This window comes from Heteronotia binoei, chromosome 5, assembly GCF_032191835.1.
Source record: "Heteronotia binoei isolate CCM8104 ecotype False Entrance Well chromosome 5, APGP_CSIRO_Hbin_v1, whole genome shotgun sequence".
Lineage (NCBI taxonomy): Eukaryota > Metazoa > Chordata > Lepidosauria > Squamata > Gekkonidae > Heteronotia > Heteronotia binoei.
In genome coordinates this window covers 21007782-21031840 of record NC_083227.1, presented here as the reverse complement: position 1 = coordinate 21031840, position 24059 = coordinate 21007782, and the positions used below count along the sequence as shown (strand labels likewise).

Sequence of the window (24059 nt, the reverse complement as noted above, 5' to 3'; positions counted from 1 at the left end):
CAATGTGTGTGGTTACACTGTTCAATATATACAAGGAAAGCAATACAGACTATTAGCTGGATGCAATCATCCAAAAAATGTATACAAATGATAAGGTAAAGGTAGTCCCCTTCACTTGTATACAAAAGATAAGGTAAGGTAGTCCCCTGTGCAAGCACCAGTCGTTTCTGACTCTGGGGTGACATCGCATCACGTTTTCATGGCAGACTTTTTTACAGGGTGGTTTGCCATTTCCTTCCCCGGTCATCTATACTTCCGCCCCCCCCCCCCCGCCCCCAGCAATCTGGGTACTCATTTTACTGACCTTGGAAGAATGGAAGGCTGAGTCAACCTTGAGCGGTCTAAACAATTAACCATGCATTATTAGACTACAAAGCCCATCAACTTGATAAGTTGAGAACAGGTAACCAGTGTTCTTCCTGTTTCAAAATGAGACGTCTTCTGTTCCCAAAACAACTCAGTGTATTGTCAGTGGAATCTTTTTCAATGTCAGTGGAATCTTTTTCAATGCTGTAAGAAAACATTGAAGGCAGTATTCTTCTGTTATACTGTAGTGATTCTCTATTTTGAAATTTGGATCAATAGACCTTGAAAACTTGTAAATATCCTCTTAATCTTATGGCTGACTATGGTCTTTAATGAAACAGGCACTTGAGATTAGTCAAAAGTATTAGTCAAAAGCCAATCTGGTGCAGTGGTTAAGTGCACGGACTCTTATCTGGGAGAACCGGGTACGATTCCCCACTCTTCCGCTTGCAGCTGCTGGAATGGCTTTGAGTCAGCCATAGCTCTTGCAGAGCTGTCCTTGAAAGGGCAGCTTCTGTGAGAGTTCTCACAGGGTATCCGTTGTGGAGGAGGAAGGAGATTGTAGGCTGCTCTGAGACTCTAAGGTTCAGAGTGAAGTATCAATCCATTTTCTTCTAACTCATATTGAACTTTGAAAATAAAACATTTATATAGCAATACAAGCACAGAAAAGAAAACTCCCCCCATTGTGCAATATCAAAATTTCCTTTGTTTCAAGATGGTTGGATTATCACCATCAGATGGGGGAGAAAATTCATTTAGACTACATCTGCTTCTTTGTTTTACCTGTGTCTTTCATTCTATGCTGTCATTTATTCACCCACAAAAGCAGCGCTGCCCTCAAATCCCATTCAGTCAGTGGTGGCTTCTTGTGATAGATACAGAGGTATTCATTTTCCGGTTATATATATTTTATTGGAATTTTTAAGAAGACAAGGTAGGGAAATACAAAGTGGAGAAGGGGAAAAGGGAAAGGAAAGTAGTGTTATGACAACATATACTCTGCATCAGAACAAAATAGGAGTCAAGTTGAACCTTTAAGACCAACTTAGTTTTAGTCAGAACATAAGCTTTCACGTGCTCTCTAAGCATACTTCATCAGACGAGGAATCCGGTACAGTGAGCAAAGCCACACATAGCTGGTAGTCAGTGGCTCAGAATGCAAACTGGTAGAAATTTAAGATCCAATGACAGTATAGTAAAATTACCTGGTAGGGAGTGGTTTAGAATGCAAAATGGTACAAATTTAAGATTCAATGACAGAATAGTAAAATTAACAAATTGAGCAACCTTTGATCTGAGTAGCATGAGCATGCAAAACCAATAAAACAGTAATATGTCAAAATGTGAGAATGTCTGTATTAAGCCTGGGTCAAAAGGAAGGTATTTATATCTCAGAAGATTTCCCATCCAACTGACTGCCAGCTATGTGTGGCTTTGCTCACTATACCGGATTCCTCGTCTGATGAAGTGTGCTTAGAGCACACGAAAGCTTACACTCTGAATAAAACTAAGCTGGTCTTAAAGGTGCAACTTGACTCCTATTTTGTTCTACTACTTCAGACCAACATGGCTGACATCTTGGATCTGTGTTCTGCATTGTTAGCTTACAAATGTTACTCATAGACCGATTTCCCACTCACCTTACACCGCTGTTAAGCTCCAATTCTCAGTGCGGCTTCCCTCCGATTTCACACTATCTGCCCCAGAGCTGCAGCCAGAGTCGGCTTTTTCATGAGGCAAAGAGAAACTGAAGGTCGCAAAGTGGTAAATGGCATCGTAATCAGCAACAGGTTAGCATCAATTTCCAAGTGCTGGTTCAGGAACTCAACAAATGAGTCAACAACTTCATTACAGACAGCACTAATCCCTCTCTGTCAGATACATACAGGAGGTGTTCCCTGCATCTCTTCATACACTTTTTTTGCCAGCTGAATTCCTTTCAGCATCACTGTTCCACCTGGCTGTCAAACAGCCTCATTCCTAAAAGCCTTGACTTGCCCACCAAGCAAGTGCTGTTCTTTTACGGTCAGCTTGTCTGTATCAAAGATGGTGACACTATCTCCTTGCAGCTGGTTTCTGGTACCTACTGAAGAAAGGACATAAGCAATACTCCCTCTATGCTATAGAGTCTTTTGAGCAAAAATTCTACTTTGTGAGCTACTGGCATTAATGTTGTGAGTTACTGCATACATTAGTGGGCTTTGGGGCCGTTTTTCTTGAGCTAAGACAAAAATGTGTGAGCTGGATGCTAAAAACCTGTGAGCTAGCTCAGACTAACTTAGCTTACAGGGAACGCTGGACTTCAAGAAGAGGTTATCTTTATAAAGGAGGAATGCAAGAGATTCACAAGCTGCCTTTTCCTCAGACTGCTTCATGAAGAGGACTAGGGAATGCCACAACACAAGGACTGAATGTACTAGAGAGAAGGAAAACTTTGTACTAGTATGTACTAGTGAGAAGGAAATTACAGGCCAGTCAGTCTGACTTCAATACCTGGAAAGTTGGTAGAGACCATTATCAAAGAGAGAATGAGTAGGCACATTGATGAACACAAGTTATTGAGAAAGACTCAGCATGGGTTCTGTAAGGGAAGATCTTGTCTCACTAACCTGAGTTCTTTGAGGGGGTGAACAAATATGTGGACAAAGGGGACCCAATAGATGTTTACCCTGACTTCCAGAAAGCTTTTGATAAAGTTCCTCATCAAAGGCTCCTTAGTAAATTCAAGTCATGGCCAAGTCCTCTTGTGGATCAAAAACTGGCTAATTAATAGGAAGATAATAAGCAGTGGGGTGCCGCAGGGTTCAGTACTGGGTCCCATGCTCTTTAATACAAGTTGATGGGGTGTGAACTGGCAGAGACTGACCAAGAGAGAGATCTTGGGGTCGTGGTAGATAACTCACTGAAAATGTCAAGCCAGTGTGCGATTGCAATAAAAAAGGCCAAAGCCATGCTGGGAATTATTAGGAAGGGAATTGAAAACAAATCAGCGAGTATCATAATGCCCCTGTATAAATTCATGGTACAGCCTCACTTGGAGTACTGTGTACAATTCTGGTCACCACACCTCAGAAAAGATATTATAGCATTAGAAAAAGTGCAGAAAAGGGCAACTAGAATGATTCAAGGGTCAGAACATTTCCCCTATGAAGAAAGGTTAAAATGTTTGGGGTTCTTTAGCTTGAAGAAACGTTGACTGCAGGGTGACATGATAGAGGTTTACAAGATTATACATGGGATAGAGAAGGTAGAGAAAGAAGTACTTTTCTCCCATTCTCACAATACAAGAACTTGTGGGTATCCAATGAAATTGCTGAGCAGTCGTGTTAGAACGGATAAAAGGAAGGGTAATTAACATGTGGAATTCACTGCCACAGGAGGTGGTGGCGGTGTGCCTACTCATTCTGTCCTTGATAATGCTTTCTACCAACTTTCCCAGTATTGAAGTCAGACTGACCGGCCTGTAGTTTCCTGGATCTCCTCTGCAACCCTTTTTAAAGATGGGGGTGACATTTGCTACATTCCAGTCCTCAGGAACGGAGGCAGATTTCAATGAAAGATTACATATTTTTGTCAGGAGATCAAGAAGTTCACCTTTGAGTTCTTTCAGAACCATTGGATGTATGCCATCCGGACCTGGTGACTTATTAGTTTTTAATTTGTCAATCAGTTGTAGGACCTCCTCTCTTGTCACCTCAATCTGACTCAGGTCTTTCAACACCACTTCCAAAATTAGTGGTTATGGAGCAGGCAAACACTTCAAATCTTCCACAGTGAAGACGGAGGCAAAAAATGCATTCAGTTTCTCAGTCATTTCCCTATCTTCCTTCAGTATTTGACTGTATTTACCTTTCCTTTCAGTTTCCTCTTCACATGCCTCCTCATCTCAGAGAATTTACTCCTTTTAAAGTTAAACGTGGTTGTGCTGGTCTTTTGGGGCAACTCCCTATTTATACATATGGTGAAATCAATAACATTATGGTCACTGCTCCCAAGTGGTGCAATCACTTTTACATCCCTCACCAAGTCTGACGCCAAGCCAGGTGTCAATCTCCTGTATCTTACAATCTCCTATATCTTCTCCCCCCGCAACAGATGCCCTGTGAGGTGGGTGGGGCTGACAGGGCTCTCACAGCAGCTGCCCTTTCAAGGACAACTCCTGTGAGAGCTATGGCTAACCCAAGGTCATTCCTGCAGGTGCAAGTGGAGGTGTGGGGAATCAAACCCAGTTCTCCAGGATAAGAGTCTGCACACTTAACCACTACACCAAACAGTTCTTAGCAGCCCTTCAACAGATTCTTCCTTCTCAGCTCTTGTTAAATAGCGGGTTCGATGCATAAGGAGGCTTAGCTGCAGTTGATCACAGCTCTTTATTACTGATTGCAGCACTGCAATAGGCCTAACGGGGCCAACTTATATATACACCAAAGTTCCAGCGCTAGAACATCATTGGATCGTTTAAACCACCGGGGGGGGGGGGCTGGTGATTGGTCTGGGGATGCAGATTTGGGTCCTGCTTCCCATTGTTCCCATGTCCCCAAGCTCCATCCTAAAAGCTCCATTGAGCCAGGCAGGAACTAACAATCCACATCAAATACAGAGTCACACAAATAAACAACAGCCATTTAGCAGAATGTTGTCTGGGTGGATCAATATGCTCTCTCAGCCAACGACTCAATGCAGAACAGGCTCACTGTATTCCCAGCTGTTTGTGCAGGTGCCTTGTATTTAGGGTTGCCAAGTCCTACCTTTCTCTCAGTGGGGGAGTCTTCTGCATGTGCACTTTGCCAATCCCCCAAGAGCTTACAAGGCTCTTTTTTGTAAGCTCTTTGAGGATTGGCTACATCGAGGTGTGTGGCCTAATATGCAAAGGAGCTTCTGCCAGAATCCCACCCAACTTCTGAACAGCTGTACACCAGTGCTTCCAGCAAATGCAGAAGAACAAGTCACACTGGGGTTTCCTACAGTCAGTTGCCAACAGGGTTGCCAGATCCGGCTCTGGACATTTCTGGAAATATGGGGGCCTTCCTTCGGATGGTTGGAGTCTGAGATGGGGAGGGAACTCAGTGGGGGATCTGATGCCGCAGGATCCATCCTCCAAAGCTTCCATTTGATCCACAGGAACTGATCTAGGTAGTTTGGAGATCATTCCAGGGATACTTCAGGTCCCACGGGGATGCTAGGCAACCCAAGTTGGCAACCATTTTCCACACACATGAAGTGAGTGATGTAGCACCCCAAAATGTTCAAGCATGCTGAGTTACTCACTTCAAGAACTCTTTCATATAATCCAAGCCACTGTCTCTTAGGGTTGCCAGCCTCCAAGTGGGGCCTGGAGATCTCCTGCTTTTACAACTGATCTCCAGCTGGCAGAGATCAGCTCCCCTGGAGAAAATGGCTGCTTTGAAGGGTGGACACTAAGGCATTGTGCCATGCTGAGGCCCCTCCCCTCCCCACACTCCACCCTTCTCTGAATCCACCCCCAAAGTCTCCAATTATTTTCCAACACAGACCTGGCAGCCCTACTGTCTTCAGTTGCAGAGGTCATGATGGCTAGAGCTGTTGGTGGACCTCTCTTCTATGAGTCTGCAGAATCCCCCTTTTAAAGCCACTTGCGCTCATGGTGAATCCCACAACTGAATTGGCCGTTGGGTGAAGTAGTTCCTTTTGTTTGTCCTATTCTCCGATGACTTCTTAGAATGCTTCAAGCTCAAACTACACAATACATTTTTGTGCAGGTCAGAAAGTGCTCCAGCTCACTCAGGCAACATTTCCTCCCAGAGAGAGGCAGTAAAGGAAAAGGCTGCATGTGCTGAAGTTCTGCCTCTCATTGGGAAGAAAAAAGTCCTTTCCGGCGCGGGTGGGCTCCTGCTCAGACACAATTGTTCTTCTTCTGCCATTTTCCCTGGGACAGGGTGGAAAGGGTTAAATGCATAGAGCCCTTTCAGCAGCCCATAAATGGGAGTGACCTTCTTAGTCCACCTGTTTTCTTCTACTCAGGGATATCTTCTTTGCTGTCCTTTTACTGGCTTCGTCTGTTCCTTAGGAGTAATATAATAAAAGAATTCTGTAGAAGCAGGTATGTGCAAGGAGACAGTTTGCTAGGGATGGTGGGGAGATAAATACAGAAGATCCATACCTGAGGGGAAGAGAGACGGATGCAAAGAAAACTCCCCAAATCCCAGGTCAGTTCAGCTTGTTTCCTACCACGTCTGGGTGTTCACAGTTCTGGTTTCTCCCATATGGGGCAATGGTAGGGCCCAGAACCAGGCCACATTTTGGGTAGGAGCTCACAGGAGTGGAGCTCTGGAACCTCTAAACTTTATTGTACTCTTTCTTTCTTACCCCCCCCCCCCCAAAAAAAAACCCCTTGCTTCTGGACCCCATTGCTCAAACCCCCTCTGAGGATTTTGCTGAACTATAAGACTTGACAAACTTTCTAATATTTTTCCCAATAGGAAAATAACCAAAACATATAAAGCAGACAGATGGAAATCTTCATCCTTCCACTGAGTGGCCACATAAGGAGAAAGTAATTTATGAACATATGAAGCTGCCTTATACTGAATCAGAGCCTCGGTCCATCAAAGTCAGTGTTGTCTTCTCAGACTGGCAGCGGCTCTCCAGGGTCTCAAGCTGAGGTTTTTCACACCTCTTTGCCTGGACCCTTTTTTTGGAAATGCCGGGGATTGAACCTGGGACCTTGTTCTTCCCAAGCAGATGCTCTACCACTGAGCCACCGTCCCTCCCCAATTTAAAAAAGTATGATAGGAGTAAGGTTTTATTATAACAATTATAATTCAAAAAGCAGTTTAAGGTAGATGCTGAGCTGATATAATTTAGTTGAAACTTGGCAGGTGTTTTGAGGAGAGGCACTGAATACTATGCTGAAAAATGTGGTGGCTCTACTTCAAAAAACAGCCAACCCAGAGCCCCAGATACCTACAGATCAATTCTCCATTATACCCTATGGGAATCGGTCTCCATAGAAAATAATGCAGTGCCCAGCAGACATTTCGCTCCCCTTTCCCACTTTCTGTTGACCCTGAAGCAGGACAAGAACCTCCAATCCAGGGGATCCCCTGCCCCACCTGGGAATTGGCAACCCTAGTTGGTAGCCACCAAGTAGGGGTGCCAGTTCAGGGTTGGGAAATACCTGGAGATTTGGGGGATGGAGCCAGGGGAGGGGAAGGATCTCAGTGGGGTATAATGCCATAGAGCCCACCTACTAGAGTTACCAGTCTCCGGGTGGGACCTGGAGATCTCCTGCTTCAATTGTTCTCCATCTGGCAGAGGTCAGTAGTATGCCTGGAGAAAATGGCTGCTTTGAAGGGTGGACTCAATGGAATTGTACCATGCTGAGGCCCCTCCTCTTCCCAAACCCCACGCTTTCCTGGATCCACCCCCAAAAGTCTCCAGATATTTTCCAACATAGACCTGGCAACCCTAAGCCCACCTTCCATTTCCTCCTCTTTTGACTTTCAGAAGATGAATTGTAATAGTGGGAGATCTCCAGGTGCTACCTGGAGGTTGGCACCCCTACCACCAGGAAAGGTGCCCATGGACACCATGTTGGGGACTTCTGTACTTAGGAGTCCCCTTTCCTTCTAGATAATTCAGAGTAACCCTTGAAATTCTTTTCTGTAAACTCCACTGAATACACCGGAGTAGGATTCTGGTGAATGTGTTGTTTAGGATTATATCTTTGCTGTGTGGAGTTAATACCGCTAATGACTTGGAGGGAAAAAAATTGCCTGCCTTTAATAGAGTCTTTTAATGTTTGGAAATGGACACCTGAAGCTTTTCACAGCATGGAGGTAAATCACCACACCTGGTAATCAACCTGTCATTGAGCCTCTATTAAAGTTACAGGAGATTTTTTTTTTAACCCTCCAGGTTGTTGGCAAACCTAATTCAGAGGTTTCCAAGAAACCTCCACAAGAAAGCAATAATCCTTTGCTGTTGTTCCAACATCTGGCCTGTAGAGGTAAACTGCCTCTGAAGAGGGAGGCTTCATTTAGTTATTAAGTTATTAACTGTTGATAGACACATTCAGGGAAGTAAGATAGAGTTCTTTTTCTTTAAAGCAAGCAGACATTTTCACCTCTGTAACTGCCAGAGGCCAAGATAAGATGCTGAGATTAGCCCATTGCTATGAGAGAAGAAAAATAGGCCATAGGGCTGCCAACCTCCAGGTGAGGCCTGGAGACCTACTAGAATCACAGCTGATCTCCAGACAACAGGGGATCAGCTCCCCACAAAGAAAATGGCTGCTTTGAAGGGTGTTATTATATAGTAGGTTCTACACATTGATGAGTCTCAGGATCAGTGATACAAGCTCTTTATTAAGAGTAGCATAGTGGATGGCTCCACTACAAGACTGAAAACTGGACCAACGAGGCCAAACTTATATACATCTCCGGGTTCCCGCACAAGCACGTTATTGGGTCATTCAAACCGGTGGGGGATTGTGATTGGTCCAGGGCTGCAAAGATTTGGATCTTGCAGCCCATTGTTCCCAAGTCCCCAAGCTCAGTCCGTATGGCTCCAATGAGCCAGGCAGGAACACCCAAAGTCTTCCCTTGAGTCCACATACATAACAGGTGTGCTCTATAGCATTAAAAACCCACTGAAGTCCTTCCCTTCCACAAATCTCACTCTTTCTAGGGTTCATCCTGAAATCTCCAGGAAATTCCCAATTTATTTAAGGGTTTGTAACCTTAGTGGGCTTGGTCTTCTCTAAAGTCATCTCCCAGTTCTTCTTTCTTCTTTGGACATTGCAGTAGAACAAGATATTGAGTTGGAGTCTGGTGGGATGCAGTATACAATAGCAGACTCTATAAAATAAACCTCTTCCCCAGCCCTCTAAATCAGGGGTGTCAAACTCATGAGATCTGACATAAATGAGACCTTGTTGGGTCAGGCCATTTCAGGCTGAGCCATGTGTGTACCTATTTAAGATTAGGTAGGGGAGATATAAACTTTATAAAGGACACAGGCAAATACAATTATATATATATATTAAAATTTAAAAACATGATTAAAACATTAGCACTCGTTAGTCTTAAAGGTGCTTTCTTTGTATTTCTCCCATGGGATCCAGGGAACTGGGCAAAGGAAGCTCTGGCTCTTTCCTTCCTTCCCCTGGAGACCAGGAGGGGGAAGCGCCTCAACCAATAGGAAGAGAGGCTTGGCTCAGTAGCTCTAATGTGTGACTGAGAGAGCCTGGCAAAGCAAACTCTGCCTTCCCCCCTTCCTCCTCAAGGGAGGAGCCTCAGCCAATGGAGAAAATAGAGGTTTTGCTCTGTAGCTGCTGTGTGATTGAACAAGCCTGGCAAAGCAATCTGTGATGCAGAAGCAAGCAAGAGAGAGGGAGAAGGAAGCAGATGACAGCCAGTTGCTTGGGGGCCTGATTCAGCCCCCAGGCCACATTTGACACCCCTGCAAAGGGTCTCAGTGTAAAACACATCTCTTTCAGGTGCTTTGACAGTTGGAGAAGGCACCTGTTCATGCCCTCCCACTCAGCAAAACTGAATGCATCCTGAATATGGAAGCTCAGCAAGAGAGTGACGAAGAAGCCATATGGTTGGGTAAGCATTCATGTACTTGAATTAAATATTCAGTTGTGTGTGCACGCATTTTAAATATCTCATATGTGTTAATGTTTTGTTCTAATGTTTACAACCCAACTCTGGACTGGGTGGAAGTATGGTGTAAAATGTTTTCAATAAATCAACAATGCAATGAGTGGCTGCTACCAGGAATTAAACAATTCTTTCTGCTATTTTGTGGCAGAAAAAGTTAGAAATGGTTAGGGAAAGGACTCAGAAAAAAAAAAAAAGAATCCTGTCTGATAATACTGCTATAATGTACTACGACGGGAGATGAGAATAGGGCAACATGCTTTATTGCAGGTACATTATAAGGTAAAGAACTGGCGACACACGGGCCGGGTCCCGCTTATATATACAACACCCGGGACAACCTCTCGGTCTGGCCAGCCCTATCCAGGCTGTTTGGGCTTCCCGCCCTAGTAGGTGATTGGTGGAGCATTCGCGCGCTCTGTAGTGCCGATAAGGGACAGCCCCTGTCATTACCGCACCTGGCCGTTAGTAGCGCAGTGCCGCCATTTCGTTATTGCGTTATTACGTTATGGCGGCCTTGCGATACACTACAACTGCTAAAGAAGGTAGTAACTGGCAAGACTTATGGAGAAGGGAAGTCTCATTTGCCCATCGGCTCCCGGATCTCCTCTCTGATATGGTTGCCAGCTGAGTTGCTCACAACTCCTAGGAACCCACAAGGGCCAGGGCTAATATTGCATTACCACAACGCTATGTATGATTCCTTCAATCTCTTGGTTTTATCATACAGATTTGAGGGACTGGTGGAGCACTGTGGAGAGGTGTGGTAACAATTTCACTTCTGGGCAGCAGCCAGGGGCTGGAAGCAGGAGTTCTTTTGCTATCTGCCCCGCTCACTAACCATCCTATGCTGTCTCTGCCCTCATTAGGGCTGCTGTCCACCAAACCTGCAGTCATACCGGGTTGCCTAGGTCAACATTCCAGAGTCTGGGTTACCCCACTGAGCTTACTTCTGCAGCGCTCACTTTGATCTTGTAAGAATTCAAATTATTTTGGTCAGCAATCTCATAGAATCATAATGTTGTGAGGGGTCATACAGGACATCTGGTTCAGCTCCCTGCTTAATGCAGGACCACCCTAGAAGCAGGGCTTTTTTTTTGTAGCAGGAATTCCTTTGCATATTAGGCCACATACCCCTGATGTAACCAATCCTCCTGGAGCTTACAGTAGGCCCTGTACTAAGAGCCCTGTAAGGAATTCTAGCAGGACCTCCTTTGCATATTAGGCCACACACCCCTGATGTAGCCAATCCTCCTGGAGCTTACAGTAGGCCCTGTACTAAGAGCCCTGTAAACTCTTGGAGGATTGACTACATCAGGGGTGTGTGGCCTAATATGCAAAGGAGCTCCTGCTACAAAAAAAGCCCTGCCTAGAAGTATCCATGACCAGTGTTCACTTGGCTGCTGCTTGAAGTCTGCTGGTGAGAGGGAGCTCGCTGCCTTCCTAGGCAGCTGATTCCACTGCTACATTATTTTTTCCACTGTATTTTTCCCCCTAATAACCAGCAACCCAGCTAGCGCAGTCAGGTGCCTCTCGACGGCCTCTATATCTGTGTCAACCAGCAACCCAGATGCCAGTAGGGTGACCATAATGTCTGAAGGCCAGCCAGGGACACTGGGAGGGGGAGGGGGGGGTGCGCGCGCGCGAAGCGCGCGCGCCTCCGGAAACAGGAAGTGACGTCACTTCCGGTGACGTCACTTCCGGTGATGTCATGCCACCACCGGAAACAGGAAGTGGCATCACTTCCTGTGACATCATTTCCCCCGCGTCACCTGCCGGAAACAGGAAGTGACTTCACAGCACTTCCTGTGACGTCCCCAAAAATCCCCCAAATATCACCGCCGGAAACAATTTTGTTCTCAAATCCTGTATATACTTCATCAGTATATGGGATAAGGCACTTTCTCAACTGTGCTGCATAATGCAGCCTATTTATTTTGTCCTGTTGGCTCTGTTGGCTCTATCTGCGCCACCTTCATCACTTTCGGGGTGTGGATCCCCCAGTGGGGTGGTCTCCCGACTCCCTCCGCTGACTGTTTCTGATAGCCCTGCGCCCCCTCTTTCATTTGATATGTGTCCCGTGCGGGTGCCACCCTCCCGCCGGGAGATGCCGCAAAATGAGCCCCCTTGAGGCTTATGGCGGCAGGGCTCGGGGGAAGCGAGCTAGACTGCTGTTCTTTTGAGGGGTTATAGAGTGTTTCGAGCCCGTCCCTGTGGCATCGGTCCCATCGTTGTGGGACCAAGGGGGCCGGCGCAGCGGCACGCCGAAGCAGCCTGTCACTAATAACACCGGTCAAGATGCAGGACAGGAACCTGGAAGTGACCGACAGGCTGCTTCAGCGTGCCGCTGCGCCGGCCCCCTGGGCCCCACAATGATGGGACCGATGCCACAGGGACGGGCTCGAAACACTCTATAACCCCTCAAAAGAACAGCAGTCTAGCTCGCTTCCCCCGAGCCCTGCCGCCATAAGCCTCAAGGGGGCTCATTTTGCGGCATCTCCCGGCGGGAGGGTGGCACCCGCACGGGACACATATCAAATGAAAGAGGGGGTGCAGGGCTATCAGAAACAGCCGGCGGAGGGAGTCGGGAGACCACTCCACTGGGGGATCCACACCCCGAAAGTGATGAAGGTGGCGCAGATAGAGCCAACAGAGCCAACAGGACAAAATAAATAGGCTGCATTATGCAGCACAGTTGAGAAAGTGCCTTATCCCATATACTGATGAAGTAAATACAGGATCTGAGAACAAAATTGCACTAGAAGACACAAACACAAAGCTCCCTTACACTGAATCAGTGCTTGGGTCCACCAAAGTCAGTATTGTCACATAAGAGAAGCCCTGTTGGATCAGGCCAGTGGCCCCTCCAGTCCAACACTCTGCGTCACATAATAACATAAGAGAAGCCCTGTTGGATCAGGCCAGTGGCCCATCCAGTCCAACACTCTGCATCACATAACAACATAAGAGAAGCCCTGTTGGATCAGGCCAGTGGCCCATCCAGTCCAACACTCTGCATCACATAACAACATAAGAGAAGCCCTGTTGGATCAGGCCAGTGGCCCATCCAGTCCAACACTCTGCGTCACATAACAACATAAGAGAAGCCCTGTTGGATCAGGCCAGTGGCCCATCCATTCCAACACTCTGCGTCACATAACAACATAAGAGAAGCCCTGTTGGATCAGGCCAGTGGCCCATCCAGTCCAACACTCTGCGTCACATAAGAACATAAGAGAAGCCCTGTTGGATCAGGCCAGTGGCCCCTCCAGTCCAACACTCTGCGTCACATAAGAACATAAGAGAAGCCCTGTTGGATCAGGCCAGTGGCCCATCCAGTCCAACACTCTGCATCACATAAGAACATAAGAGAAGCCCTGTTGGATCAGGCCAGTGGCCCATCCAGTCCAACACTCTGCGTCACATAAGAACATAAGAGAAGCCCTGTTGGATCAGGCCAGTGGCCCATCCAGTCCAACACTCTGCATCACATAACAACATAAGGAGGGAGGGAGGGAAGGAAGGAAGGAAGGGAGAAAGGGAGGAAGGGAAGAAGGGAAGAAAGGAAGAAGGGAGGGAGGGAAGGAAGGAAGGGAGGGAAGGGAGGGAGGAAGGAAGGAAGGGAGGGAAGGAAGGAAGGAAGGAAGGAAGGAAGGAAGGAAGGAAGGAAGGAAGGAAGGAAGGAAGGAAGGAAGGAAGGAGGGAAGGAAGGAGGGAAGGAAGGAAGGGGGAGGGAGGGAGGGAAGGAAGGGGGAGGGAGGGAAGGAAGGAAGGAAGGAAGGAAGGGGGGAGGGAGGGAAGGAAGGAAGGAAGAAAGGAAGGGAGGAGGGAGGGAGGGAAGGAAGGAAGGCAAGGGAGGGAGGGAAGGAAGGAAGGAAGAAAGGAAGGGAGGGAGGAGGGAAGGAAGGAAGGGAAGGGAGTGAGGGAAGGAAGGAAGAAAGGAAGAAAGGGAGGAGGGAGGGAGGGAGGGAGGGAAGGAAGGAAGGAAGGAAGGGAAGGGAGTGAGGGAAGGAAGGAAGGAAGGAAGGAAGGAAGAAAGGAAGGAAGGAAGGGAGGAGGGAGGGAAGAAAGGAAGGCCGCCCCCCGCCCCCCCCCCGCTTTCGGCCCCCTTACCTTAATCCAGGGCGGCGGATCCAGCGGCGGCGGCGGCGGGGAGTCCTCCGGCGGCGGCCTCGCGGCGAGGGAGGGAGGGAGCTGCCGGGGCTGGCCTCTGGAGGCCTCCAGGGACCAGCGCCGGCTGCTCCGCGGCTTCCCCGCGGCCTCCGCTGGTCCCTGGAGGCCCTCCAGAGACTCTGGAGGGCCTCCAGGGACCAGCGGAGGCCGCGGGGAAGCCTTCGCTGGCCGGCGCTGGTCCCCGAAGGCCTTCCAGAGGCTCTGGAAGGCCTTCCGGGACCAGCGCCGGGTGCCCCGCGGCTTCCCCGCGGCCTCCGCTGGTCCCTGGAGGCCCTCCAGAGACTCTGGAGGGCCTCCAGGGACCAGCGGAGGCCGCGGGGAAGCCTTCGCTGGCCGGCGCTGGTCCCGGAAGGCCTTCCAGAGGCTCTGGAAGGCCTTCCGGGACCAGCGCCGGGTGCCCCGTGGCTTCCCCGCGGCCTCCGCTGGTCCCTGGAGGCCCTCCAGAGACTCTGGAGGGCCTCCAGGGACCAGCGGAGGCCGCGGGGAAGCCTTCGCTGGCCGGCGCTGGTCCCGGAAGGCCTTCCAGAGGCTCTGGAAGGCCTTCCGGGACCAGCGCCGGGTGCCCCGCGGCTTCCCCGCGGCCTCCGCTGGTCCCTGGAGGCCCTCCAGAGACTCTGGAGGGCCTCCAGGGACCAGCGGAGGCCGCGGGGAAGCCTTCGCTGGCCGGCGCTGGTCCCCGAAGGCCTTCCAGAGCCTCTGGAAGGCCTTCCGGGACCAGCGCCGGGTGCCCCGCGGCTTCCCCGCGGCCTCCGCTGGTCCCTGGAGGCCCTCCAGAGACTCTGGAGGGCCTCCAGGGACCAGCGGAGGCCGCGGGGAAGCCTTCGCTGGCCGGCGCTGGTCCCGGAAGGCCTTCCAGAGGCTCTGGAAGGCCTTCCGGGACCAGCGCCGGGTGCCCCGCAGCTTCCCCGCGGCCTCCGCTGGTCCCTGGAGGCCCTCCAGAGACTCTGGAGGGCCTCCAGGGACCAGCGGAGGCCGCGGGGAAGCCTTCGCTGGCCGGCGCTGGTCCCCGAAGGCCTTCCAGAGGCTCTGGAAGGCCTTCCGGGACCAGCGCCGGGTGCCCCGCGGCCTCTCCGCGGCCTCCGCTGGTCGCTGGAGGCCCTCCAGAGTCTCTGGAGGGCTTCCAGCGACCAGCGGAGGCCACGGAGAGGCCTCCACCACTGCCGCCGGGCCCCGCGCGCGGGCGGGGAAGGCGGGGAGTGAGGGTGGGAGCATCCCTGCGCGTGCGCAGGGGCCCTGCGCAGGCGCAGGGACGCTCCCTCCCTCACTCCCCGCCTTCCCCGCCCGCGCCCGCGGCCCACCGGCTCCTGGGCTGCCTAAACCGGGACCTTTAATGGTCCCGGTATAGGCAGCCCGGGATCCGGGATTGGGTGGCCAGATCCGGGAATGTCCCGGGAGACCGGGACGGTCTGGCCACCCTAGATGCCAGGCCTTGCCTACTACCATCTCTAAATGGGTCTGTTCTCTTCTTCAGGGAAAAAAAAACTGGGGCCAAATAGGCACTGAGCTTTCCTGCGTTCTTCTCTGTCCTCTGTTTGAGTTTCTCTGTTTTCATCCAGTAGTGGGCTGATCGCCTCTTTTATATATGAACATATGAAGCTGCCTTATGCTGAATCAGACCTCTGTCCATCAAAGTCAATACTGTCTACTCAGACTGGCAGCAGCTCTCCAGGGTCTCAAGTTCCCCCCCTCACTCTGTCTTTCATGTCCTTGTCATTCTTCTTCTGCCAGTGTTTCCATCTCTGTTGCCACCACAAGGACATAAGAACATAAGAGAAGCCATGTTGGATCAGGTTAATGGCCCAACCAGTCCAACACTCTGTGTCACACAGTGGCCAAAAACAAGGGCCTGGAGTGATTCCAGAGCTTCAATGGTACTGAGTACTGTCTTGCTTGACACCTTCAGACTTGTGCTGTAGCGCTCAGAGGAGGCTCATTAGAAGACGTTGGATTTAGATTCCGCTCTCCACCCTGAATCAGAGTTTCAGAGCAGCTCACAATCTGCTATATCTTCTTCTCCCACACCAAAAACTCTGTGAGGTGGGTGGGGCTGAGAGAGTTTTACCAGAAGCTGCCCTTTCAAGGACAGCTCTGAGATAGCTATGGCTGACCCAAGGCCATTCCAGCAGGTGGAGGAGTGGGGAATCAGACCCGGTTCTCCCAGATAAGAGTCCGCGCACTTAACCACTACACCAGACTTAAGGAAGTCAACCACCCTATTTTCCTTTTGACTGGTCTCCTCATCTCTATGCAGATCCCTTCTGGCTTCTGTTAAGGAAATCCTCCCCTTTCTTGACCTCATGAAGGACAGCAGTCCTTTCCTCCAGGCTCCGAATCTTCTCTTCTAAGAGCCCTATCAGCTTATACTTTTGACAAAGGAAGTCCATCTTGTCCTAAGGGAGGAAGACAAACATGACACAGTCCCTGCAGGTGACTGGAAACAGGACTTGAGCATTCATGTCATCTTCCAAAGGGATTCCTTCACCCTAGAATTTGCTTTGTTTGTTGATGTTATCTGGACCCTCAGTTTCAGGGGATTTTGAATTCCCCATTTTTTTATGATTTTGATTCCCCGATGCTGATTTTTGTTGCGGTACTACATGCTGATTTTTGTGATTTTTGTTGTGATAAGCCATGCTAAGGACTTTTTGATTTAGACTATAGTGCCAGTGTTAAGAATCACATGTGAAGATAAGTCAGAGTTACATACTTGATGATCCACCTACTAACTTGTTTGCGGCCATGAGGAAAATAGGTTGTAACTTGCCAAGAGCCTGTTGAACCCTCCTTCATTTTAGTCCCAGGCAGATGGTGCGTAATGCAGCTATTCCGCCCTCCAAATACATCAACAATTTAATGTGTTTGTAGCAACCCCAATCCGTGGGCAGGGCCAATAGATTTGATTGGCTTTAAAGAAAAATTAGACAATTTCATAGAGGGCTTGTCCAATCGTGGCAGTTAGTTGCAATTGCAAAATGAAACCTCCTTTTTAAGAGGCAGTGTGTTTCTAAATACTAGATCCTGAAACAGACAAGAGGAAAGGGATTATTCTTTGTACTAGCAGGAAAGCCTGTTGTAGGAAGAAACACAATGGACCCTGGAAAAATATTGAAGGTGAGGTGATGAATATATAGGTGGCAGGAAGAAAGAAAAATAGACAGAATGAAAGAAAAAGACAGAAAAAGAATGAGAGATAGAATAGTAGGAAAAAGATGTGGAGAAAGGAGTGTGAGAAAGAAAAATGAAAGGAAGGAAGGTAGACAGACAGGATGAAATAGAAGACAGATATACAGAAAAAGAATGACAGAAAGAACAGAAGGGGGAGGTAAAAAAGAGGGAGAAAGGAGTGAGAGAAAGAAAAATGAGAAGAAAAGATAGAATGAAAGAAAAAGACAAAGAAAGAGATGCGGAGAAAGAATGGGGGAAAGTAAGGAAGGGAGAGTTACGGAAAAGCTGGGGAGAAAGGAGTGAAAGAAAGGAAAATGGAAGGAGGGAAGACAAGGAGACAGAAAAAGACAGGAAGACAGGCAGGCAGGCAGAAAGGTAGACAGCCATTAGAAGCCTCCCTTTCACCCTCTCCCATTGGAAGGGAGGCTTTCAATGGCTCTCCACCTCTTAAAGCAAGCAGCTAACAGGTGGACCTGCTCCACTGGTGGCTGTAAGAGGCCAGGAGCCATTGCAAGCCTCCTTTTTGCTTCCTCCCACCTGAAGGTGGTGGGAAAGCAAAAGGAAGTCCATTCCATTTCATGGAGCCATAGAACAAAGTGGGCTCCATTGCATCTTATGGGCCCATAGGAAAGAATGGACTGCATTGTATCCTATGAGCTCAGGTGGTGGGTAGAGGAAATCAGAATCAGCCAATGACAAACTAGAGACAGATTGCAAGCCAATCCTGCATAGTCCACATCCAACCAATGAAAATCCTCGGATTTGCCACCACGGTTGGGCTTTTATTTATTAAAGATAAGATTCCCAGAAACCTCTGGAGGGCCACTGATGGAAATAGGATACTATGTTAGACGGGCTTGTGCTCTGATCATCTTCTATCAAAACTAGCCATCTGTCAGACCTAGAAATTAAGCACCCAAAATTGATACATGGTAAAATCCAACATGAGTCTGCTTAATTTGAAGTAGAATTTGTTTGATTCAAAGTGACAATTCTCTCTCTTGTTTTGTGAAGCAGATGTTCAACAAGTGAGGGAGCAGGAGAATCTTCCACTGGAAGGACCTGAACAACACAATCTTGGTGAATCAAAAGGGATGAGTTCCCAGCAACTTGGGAATGAGGAAGCCTGTGGAAGACAAGAAGTACGAGAAACTGTTATAACGCTCAATCCATTGAGAAAAGATGCTCTCTTAGCTGATCAAGTCTTAAGTGAAGCAACCTCCCGTGGAAGAGAAGTCTGTGGATTTCAACAGGAACGAGAAACTGCTATAAAGCTCAATCCAGTGAGAAAAGATGCTCTCTTAGCTGATCAAGTCTTAAGTGAAGCAACTTCTCAGGGGGAAGAAACGAGGCACAGGGAACGTTCTGATCTTCTCAAGAGTCTTCCAATCCAGAAAAAGAAGAAAACTTACATCTGCTCACGCTGCGGGAAAAGTTTAAGTAATAGTTCAAACCTTGCAAGGCATAAACAGATCCATGCAAGACAGAAGATACACAAGTGTTCAGAGTGTGGGGAAAGTTTTCATACTAAGTTGAGCCTTTCAAAACACCAACAATCCCACACAGGAAATAAGACATATAAATGCTCAGAGTGTGGGAAATGTTTTACTTCCAATTCTGACCTTTCAGTACACAAACAATCTCACACAGGACAGAAACCATATCAATGCTTAGATTGTGGGAAAAGATTTGCTTTAAAAGCTTACTGCTTTGCACATATCAAATCCCATTCAGAAAAGTGTCCCTATAGATGCTCAGTATGTGGGAAAAGTTTTATGAATAGAACCAGACTTTCAGAGCATGAACGATCCCACACAGGAGAGAAACCATACAAATGCTCACAGTGTCTGAAAAGTTTTAGCAAACGCTACTCCTTTACATTACACCAAAGAATTCACACAGGAGAGAAGCCATATCAATGCTCCATGTGTGGGAAAAGTTTTATTAATAGTTCGCAACTTTCAGAACACAAACGATCCCACACTGGAGAGAAGCCATATAAGTGCCTGGTATGTGGGAAAAGCTTTGCTTTTAGATCAGGGCTGGCTCAACATGAAAAATCTCATACTGGAGAGAAGCCATATAATAGCTCAGAACGTGGACAAAGTTCTAGTACTATTCTGAATCTTTCCGTATGCAAATCATCCCACATAAGAGAGAATCCGCATCAGTGCACAGAGTGTGGGAAAAGCTTTAAGTTCAAATGGAATCTTGTTGAACATCAAAGAGTTCACACAGGAGAAAAGCCCTATAAATGCTCAGAGTGTGGCAAAACCTATCGGTTTAAAGCTGGACTTCTCCAACATAGAAGATCCCATACAGGAGAGAAACCATATAAATGTTCAGACTGTGGGAAAAGTTTTTGTTCTAATTCAAGCCTTTCAGTGCACAAAAAATCCCACACAGGAGAGAACCCATACAAGTGCCTGGTGTGTGGGAAGAGCTTTGCTTATAGATCAACTCTAGATCAACATGAAAAATCACATACTGGAGAAAAGTTGTATAAATGCTCAGACTGTGGGAAAAGTTTTGGTACTAATTCAAACCTTTCAGCACACAAAAAAACCCACACAGGAGAGAAGATGTACAAGTGCTTGGTGTGTGAGAAAAGCTTCCTTTCTAAATCAAAGCTTGTTGACCATAAAAGATCTCATACTGGAGAGAAGCCGCATAAATGCTCAGACTGTGGGAAATGTTTTAGTAGTAGTTCAAACCTTTCAAAACACAGAAAATTGCATAAAGGAGAGAAGCCACATCAATGCGTAGAGTGTGGGGAAAGCTTTATGTTTAAATGTTCTCTTGTTCAACATAGAAGACTGCACACAGGAGAGAAGCCTTATAAATGCTTAGAGTGTGGGAAAAGCTATCGTTTACCATCAAGTCTCAATTATCATGCAAAATCTCATACAAGACAGAAACCATATCAGTGCTCTAAATGTGGGGAAAGGTTCAGTCAGAAATCACACCTTATTGTCCACAAGGGAATCCACACTCGAGACCGACCACACACATGCTTTCAGTGTGCAAAATCCTTTCATCAAGCATTTGAACTTCGGCTTCACAAGAAAGCGCATACCCGGAAGAAATTAGATCATTGCTTGAAATGCCGAAGAACCTTCCGTTTGCGCTACCAGTATCTTGCACACCAAAAATTCCACAGGAATAAGAAGCCAAATAGGTGCTCAAAGTGTGGGAAGAACTTTTTCTGGAAAGGCAGCCTTAAAATGCACATGAAAAAAAGCCACGGAACCTTTTCCCAAACAGATGTTCAACAAGTGAGCCAGAAAGAGAATCTCCACTTAAGGATACCTGAGAATAGCAATTGCACAGGTAGCGACAGAGAGGAGACTTCCCAGTCATCTGAGATACAAGAAGGTTGTAGAACTCACTTTGGACTGCAAAGCTGTGAACAAATCTATCCAAAGAGGAGAGATTCTCCCTTAGAGGACCAACGTTTAAGTGAAGCATCCTCTGGTGGGAGAGAAGTAGTGGAGAGAAGGTGTGATGAAAATTTGATGCAGAGTTCTGATCTTTTACAGGGGAAGTCAGTCCAAAGCAAAAAGAAAACTTATATATGCCCGCAGTGTGGGAGAAGTTTAGGTTCCAGTTCTTCCCTTTCAAGACATCGACAAACCCACAAAGCAGAAAAGCCATACATATGCTCAAGCTGTGGGAAAAGTTTTAGTTCTGAGTCACGCCTTTCAGTACACAAAAAATTGCATGAAGGACAGAGAAACCATCAATGTGCAGAGTGTGGGAAAAGCTTTGTATTTAGATCAAAGCTTGTTCGACATGAAAGATCTCATACTGGAGAGAAGCTGTATACATGCTCAAACTGTGGAGAAAGTTTTAGTTCTAATTCAGACCTTTCAGAACACAAAAAACTGCACAAAAAAGAGAAGCCACATCAATGTGCAGACTGTGGGAAAAGCTTTGCTTTTAAGTCGATGCTTGTTCAACATGAAAGATCTCATACTGGAGAGAAGTTGTATACATGCTCAAACTGTGGAGAAAGTTTTAGTTCTAATTCAGACCTTTCAGAACACAAAAAACTGCACAAAAAAGAGAAGCCACATCAATGTGCAGACTGTGGGAAAAGCTTTGCTTTTAGGTCGATGCTTGTTCAACATGAAAGATCTCATACTGGAGAAAGGCCGTATACATGCTCAGACTGTGGGAAAAAGTTTAAAACAAAACAAAACCTTTCAATGCACATGCTATACCACAAGAAGAAGTCATATCAATGTGTGGAGTGTGGAGAAAGCTTTTATACCAAATCGTATCTTGATCAACACAGAAGAATCCACACTGGAGAGAAGTCTCATAAATGCTTGGAGTGTAAGAAAACTTTTAGATTTCAATACAGTCTTGTTCGACACACAAGATTGCATACTGGAGAGAAGCCATATAAATGCTCAGAGTGTGGGCAAGCCTTTACATGTAAATCTGTTCTTGATCAACATAGAAGAATCCACACTGGAGAGAAGCCTCATAAATGCTCGGAGTGTAAGAAAACTTTTAGATCTCAGGGCAATCTTGTTCGACACACAAGATTGCATACTGGAGAGAAGCCATATAAATGCTCAGAGTGTGGGAAAGCCTTTTGCTTTAAATCTGATATTGATCAACATAGCAGAATCCACACTGGAGAGAAGCCTTATGAATGCTCAGAGTGTAAGAAAACTTTTAGATCTAAGGGCAATCTTGTTCGACACACAAGATTGCATACTGGAGAGAAGCCATATAAATGCTCAGAGTGCGGGAAAGCCTTTAGTCGTAAATTTGTTCTAGATCGTCATGGAAAATCTCACAGAGGAGAGAAACCATACCAATGCTTGAAATGTGGGGAAAACTTCAGTCAGAAATCACACCTTGTTGCCCACAAGGGAATCCACACTCAAGAAAAACCACATACATGTTTGCAGCATGAGAAATCCTTCCATCAAGCAGTTGAACCTGTGCCGCACAAGAAAGCGCATAAACAAAAGAAACCTGATCATTGCTTGAAATGCCGGAGAACCTTCCATTGGTACAACCAGTATCTTGTACACCAAGAATGCCACAGGGCTAAGAAGCCAAACAGGTGCCCAAAGTGTGGGAAGAACTTTTTGTGGGAAGGGGGCCTTAAAAAACACATGGAAACACCATGCCAGAGCTAGATTCTGTGTACATACGAAATGAGGCACAAATAACCTGTAACTAACCAGTGTTTATAGAAGAAAGAAACCCACTCAAGAGAAAAAAAACAGGTTCAGTCAAAAGTCATTGCTTTTTCTGCAGCAAAACTTATACATACTTAGTATCGGGGAGAAGTGTCAGCGTCTGAAGTTACCACCTGTATCCCAATGAGTTACCCAGCCCTGAAATTAATGAACAAAGAACTGCCTTCTTTTGTTGGGGGTGAAACTTCATGAAGGAACACTCAAAACTTCTGTCATTAGGGAATCTCCCTGCTCTAGCAGCCCTCTTTCACATCCGTGGGATTCGTCTTTTTTAGGATATTTTCCCAAAAGTGTGATGCATTACTCAGCCCTGTAAGAGAAATATTTTTCCATGTTGTTGACCAATATATTTTTTAAAATGTATGCTCATTTTTACCTTAAGGTTTGCGCTGAAGGGTTGGCACCTTGCGGTTTGGAACATGGGAGGGGTGCTGCATTGAATGGAGATGTGGACCAACTTTTTAAAGCTAAATAAAGATTTTTAATTCTGCTTTCCCCCCTTTCGCTGTGGTTTTTCCTTTTCTCTTACAGTATGGCCTGTCTGGAATTGTCCACTGTTGATGTCTTTACATGAAATCCTTCCCCCGCACCCCCCCCCCCCCCGAAGCAGGAGCTTAGAGCTAGTTGAAAATGTGGCAATCTTAGCCCTGGCTCAGAATGTTTCACACCTCATACAATACTCATCTGGTAAGCTCCACAGCACTTTCAACAGCAGTTTATGGTTCAGTACAAGGGTGAAATTCTAGCAGGAGTTCCTTTGCATATTAGGCCACACCCCTCTGATGTAGCCAATCCTCCAAGAGCTTACAAAAAAGAGCCTTGTAAGCTCTTGGAGGATTGGCTACATCAGGGGGTGTGACCTAATATGCAAAGGAGCTCCTGCTAGAATTCCACCATGGTTCAGTATATGTCTCATAGATGGAAATTCCAGAGGAGGTTTTGTATGGAAGAACTCTAGCTATATGGTCTTGCTGCCAAAAACTCAAGTAGAAAACATACAGTTCAGAGATCTTTCATACTGGAATCACCCATTCTGTTAGAGACTATGGGATTTCCCTAGAGAAAGATCAGATGGAAGAGGTTAAGAACATAAGAGAAGCCATGCTGGATCAGGCCAACGGCCCATCAAGTCCAACACTCTGTGTCACATAGTGGCAAAAATGTTATATACACACATACACTGTGGCTAATAGCCACTGATGGACCTGTGCTCCATATTTTTATCTAAACCCCTCTTGAAGGTGGCTATACTTGTGGCCGCCACCACCTCCTGTGGCAGTGAATTCCACATGTTAATCACCCTTTGGGTGAAGAAGTACTTCCTTTTATCCGTTTTAACCTGTCTGCTCAGCAATTTCATCGAATGCCCACGAGTTCTTGTATTGTGAGAAAGGGAGAAAAGTACTTCTTTCTCTACTTTCTCCATCCCATGCATTATCTTGTAAACCTCTATCATGTCACCCCGCAGTCGACGTTTCTCCAAGCTAAAGAGTCCCAAGCGTTTCAACCTTTCTTCATAGGGAAAGTGCTCCAGCCCTTTAATTAT

The 24059-nt window shown here is 47.0% G+C and overlaps 1 protein-coding gene across 2 annotated transcripts; it reads left to right on the top strand.

Annotated features, from left to right (window-relative positions):
- The first annotated feature begins 6263 nt into the window (after positions 1–6263).
- On the top strand, positions 6264–23008 carry LOC132572173 (zinc finger protein 208-like). Of its 2 annotated transcripts, none has more exons than XM_060238978.1 (3): positions 6264–6388; positions 9788–9899; positions 18309–23008. In XM_060238978.1, exons 2-3 carry the CDS (start codon positions 9857–9859, stop codon positions 22448–22450), a joined length of 4185 nt encoding a protein of 1394 aa, XP_060094961.1. In that variant the 5' UTR covers positions 6264–6388; positions 9788–9856; the 3' UTR covers positions 22451–23008. The 2 variants fall into 2 exon arrangements, with proteins under 2 accessions (XP_060094961.1, XP_060094960.1); XM_060238977.1 differs by having other exon boundaries at positions 6290–6494.
- Positions 23009–24059: the final 1051 nt, after the last annotated feature.

Bases quoted from the DNA above. Each gene is read 5' to 3' on its own strand.
- LOC132572173 (XM_060238978.1), top strand. From the start codon at position 9,857: ATGGAAGCTCAGCAAGAGAGTGACGAAGAAGCCATATGGTTGG. The intron at 9,900-18,308 runs GTAAGCATTCAT...TTTGTGAAGCAG, and splicing joins CGAAGAAGCCATATGGTTGG to ATGTTCAACAAGTGAGGGAG.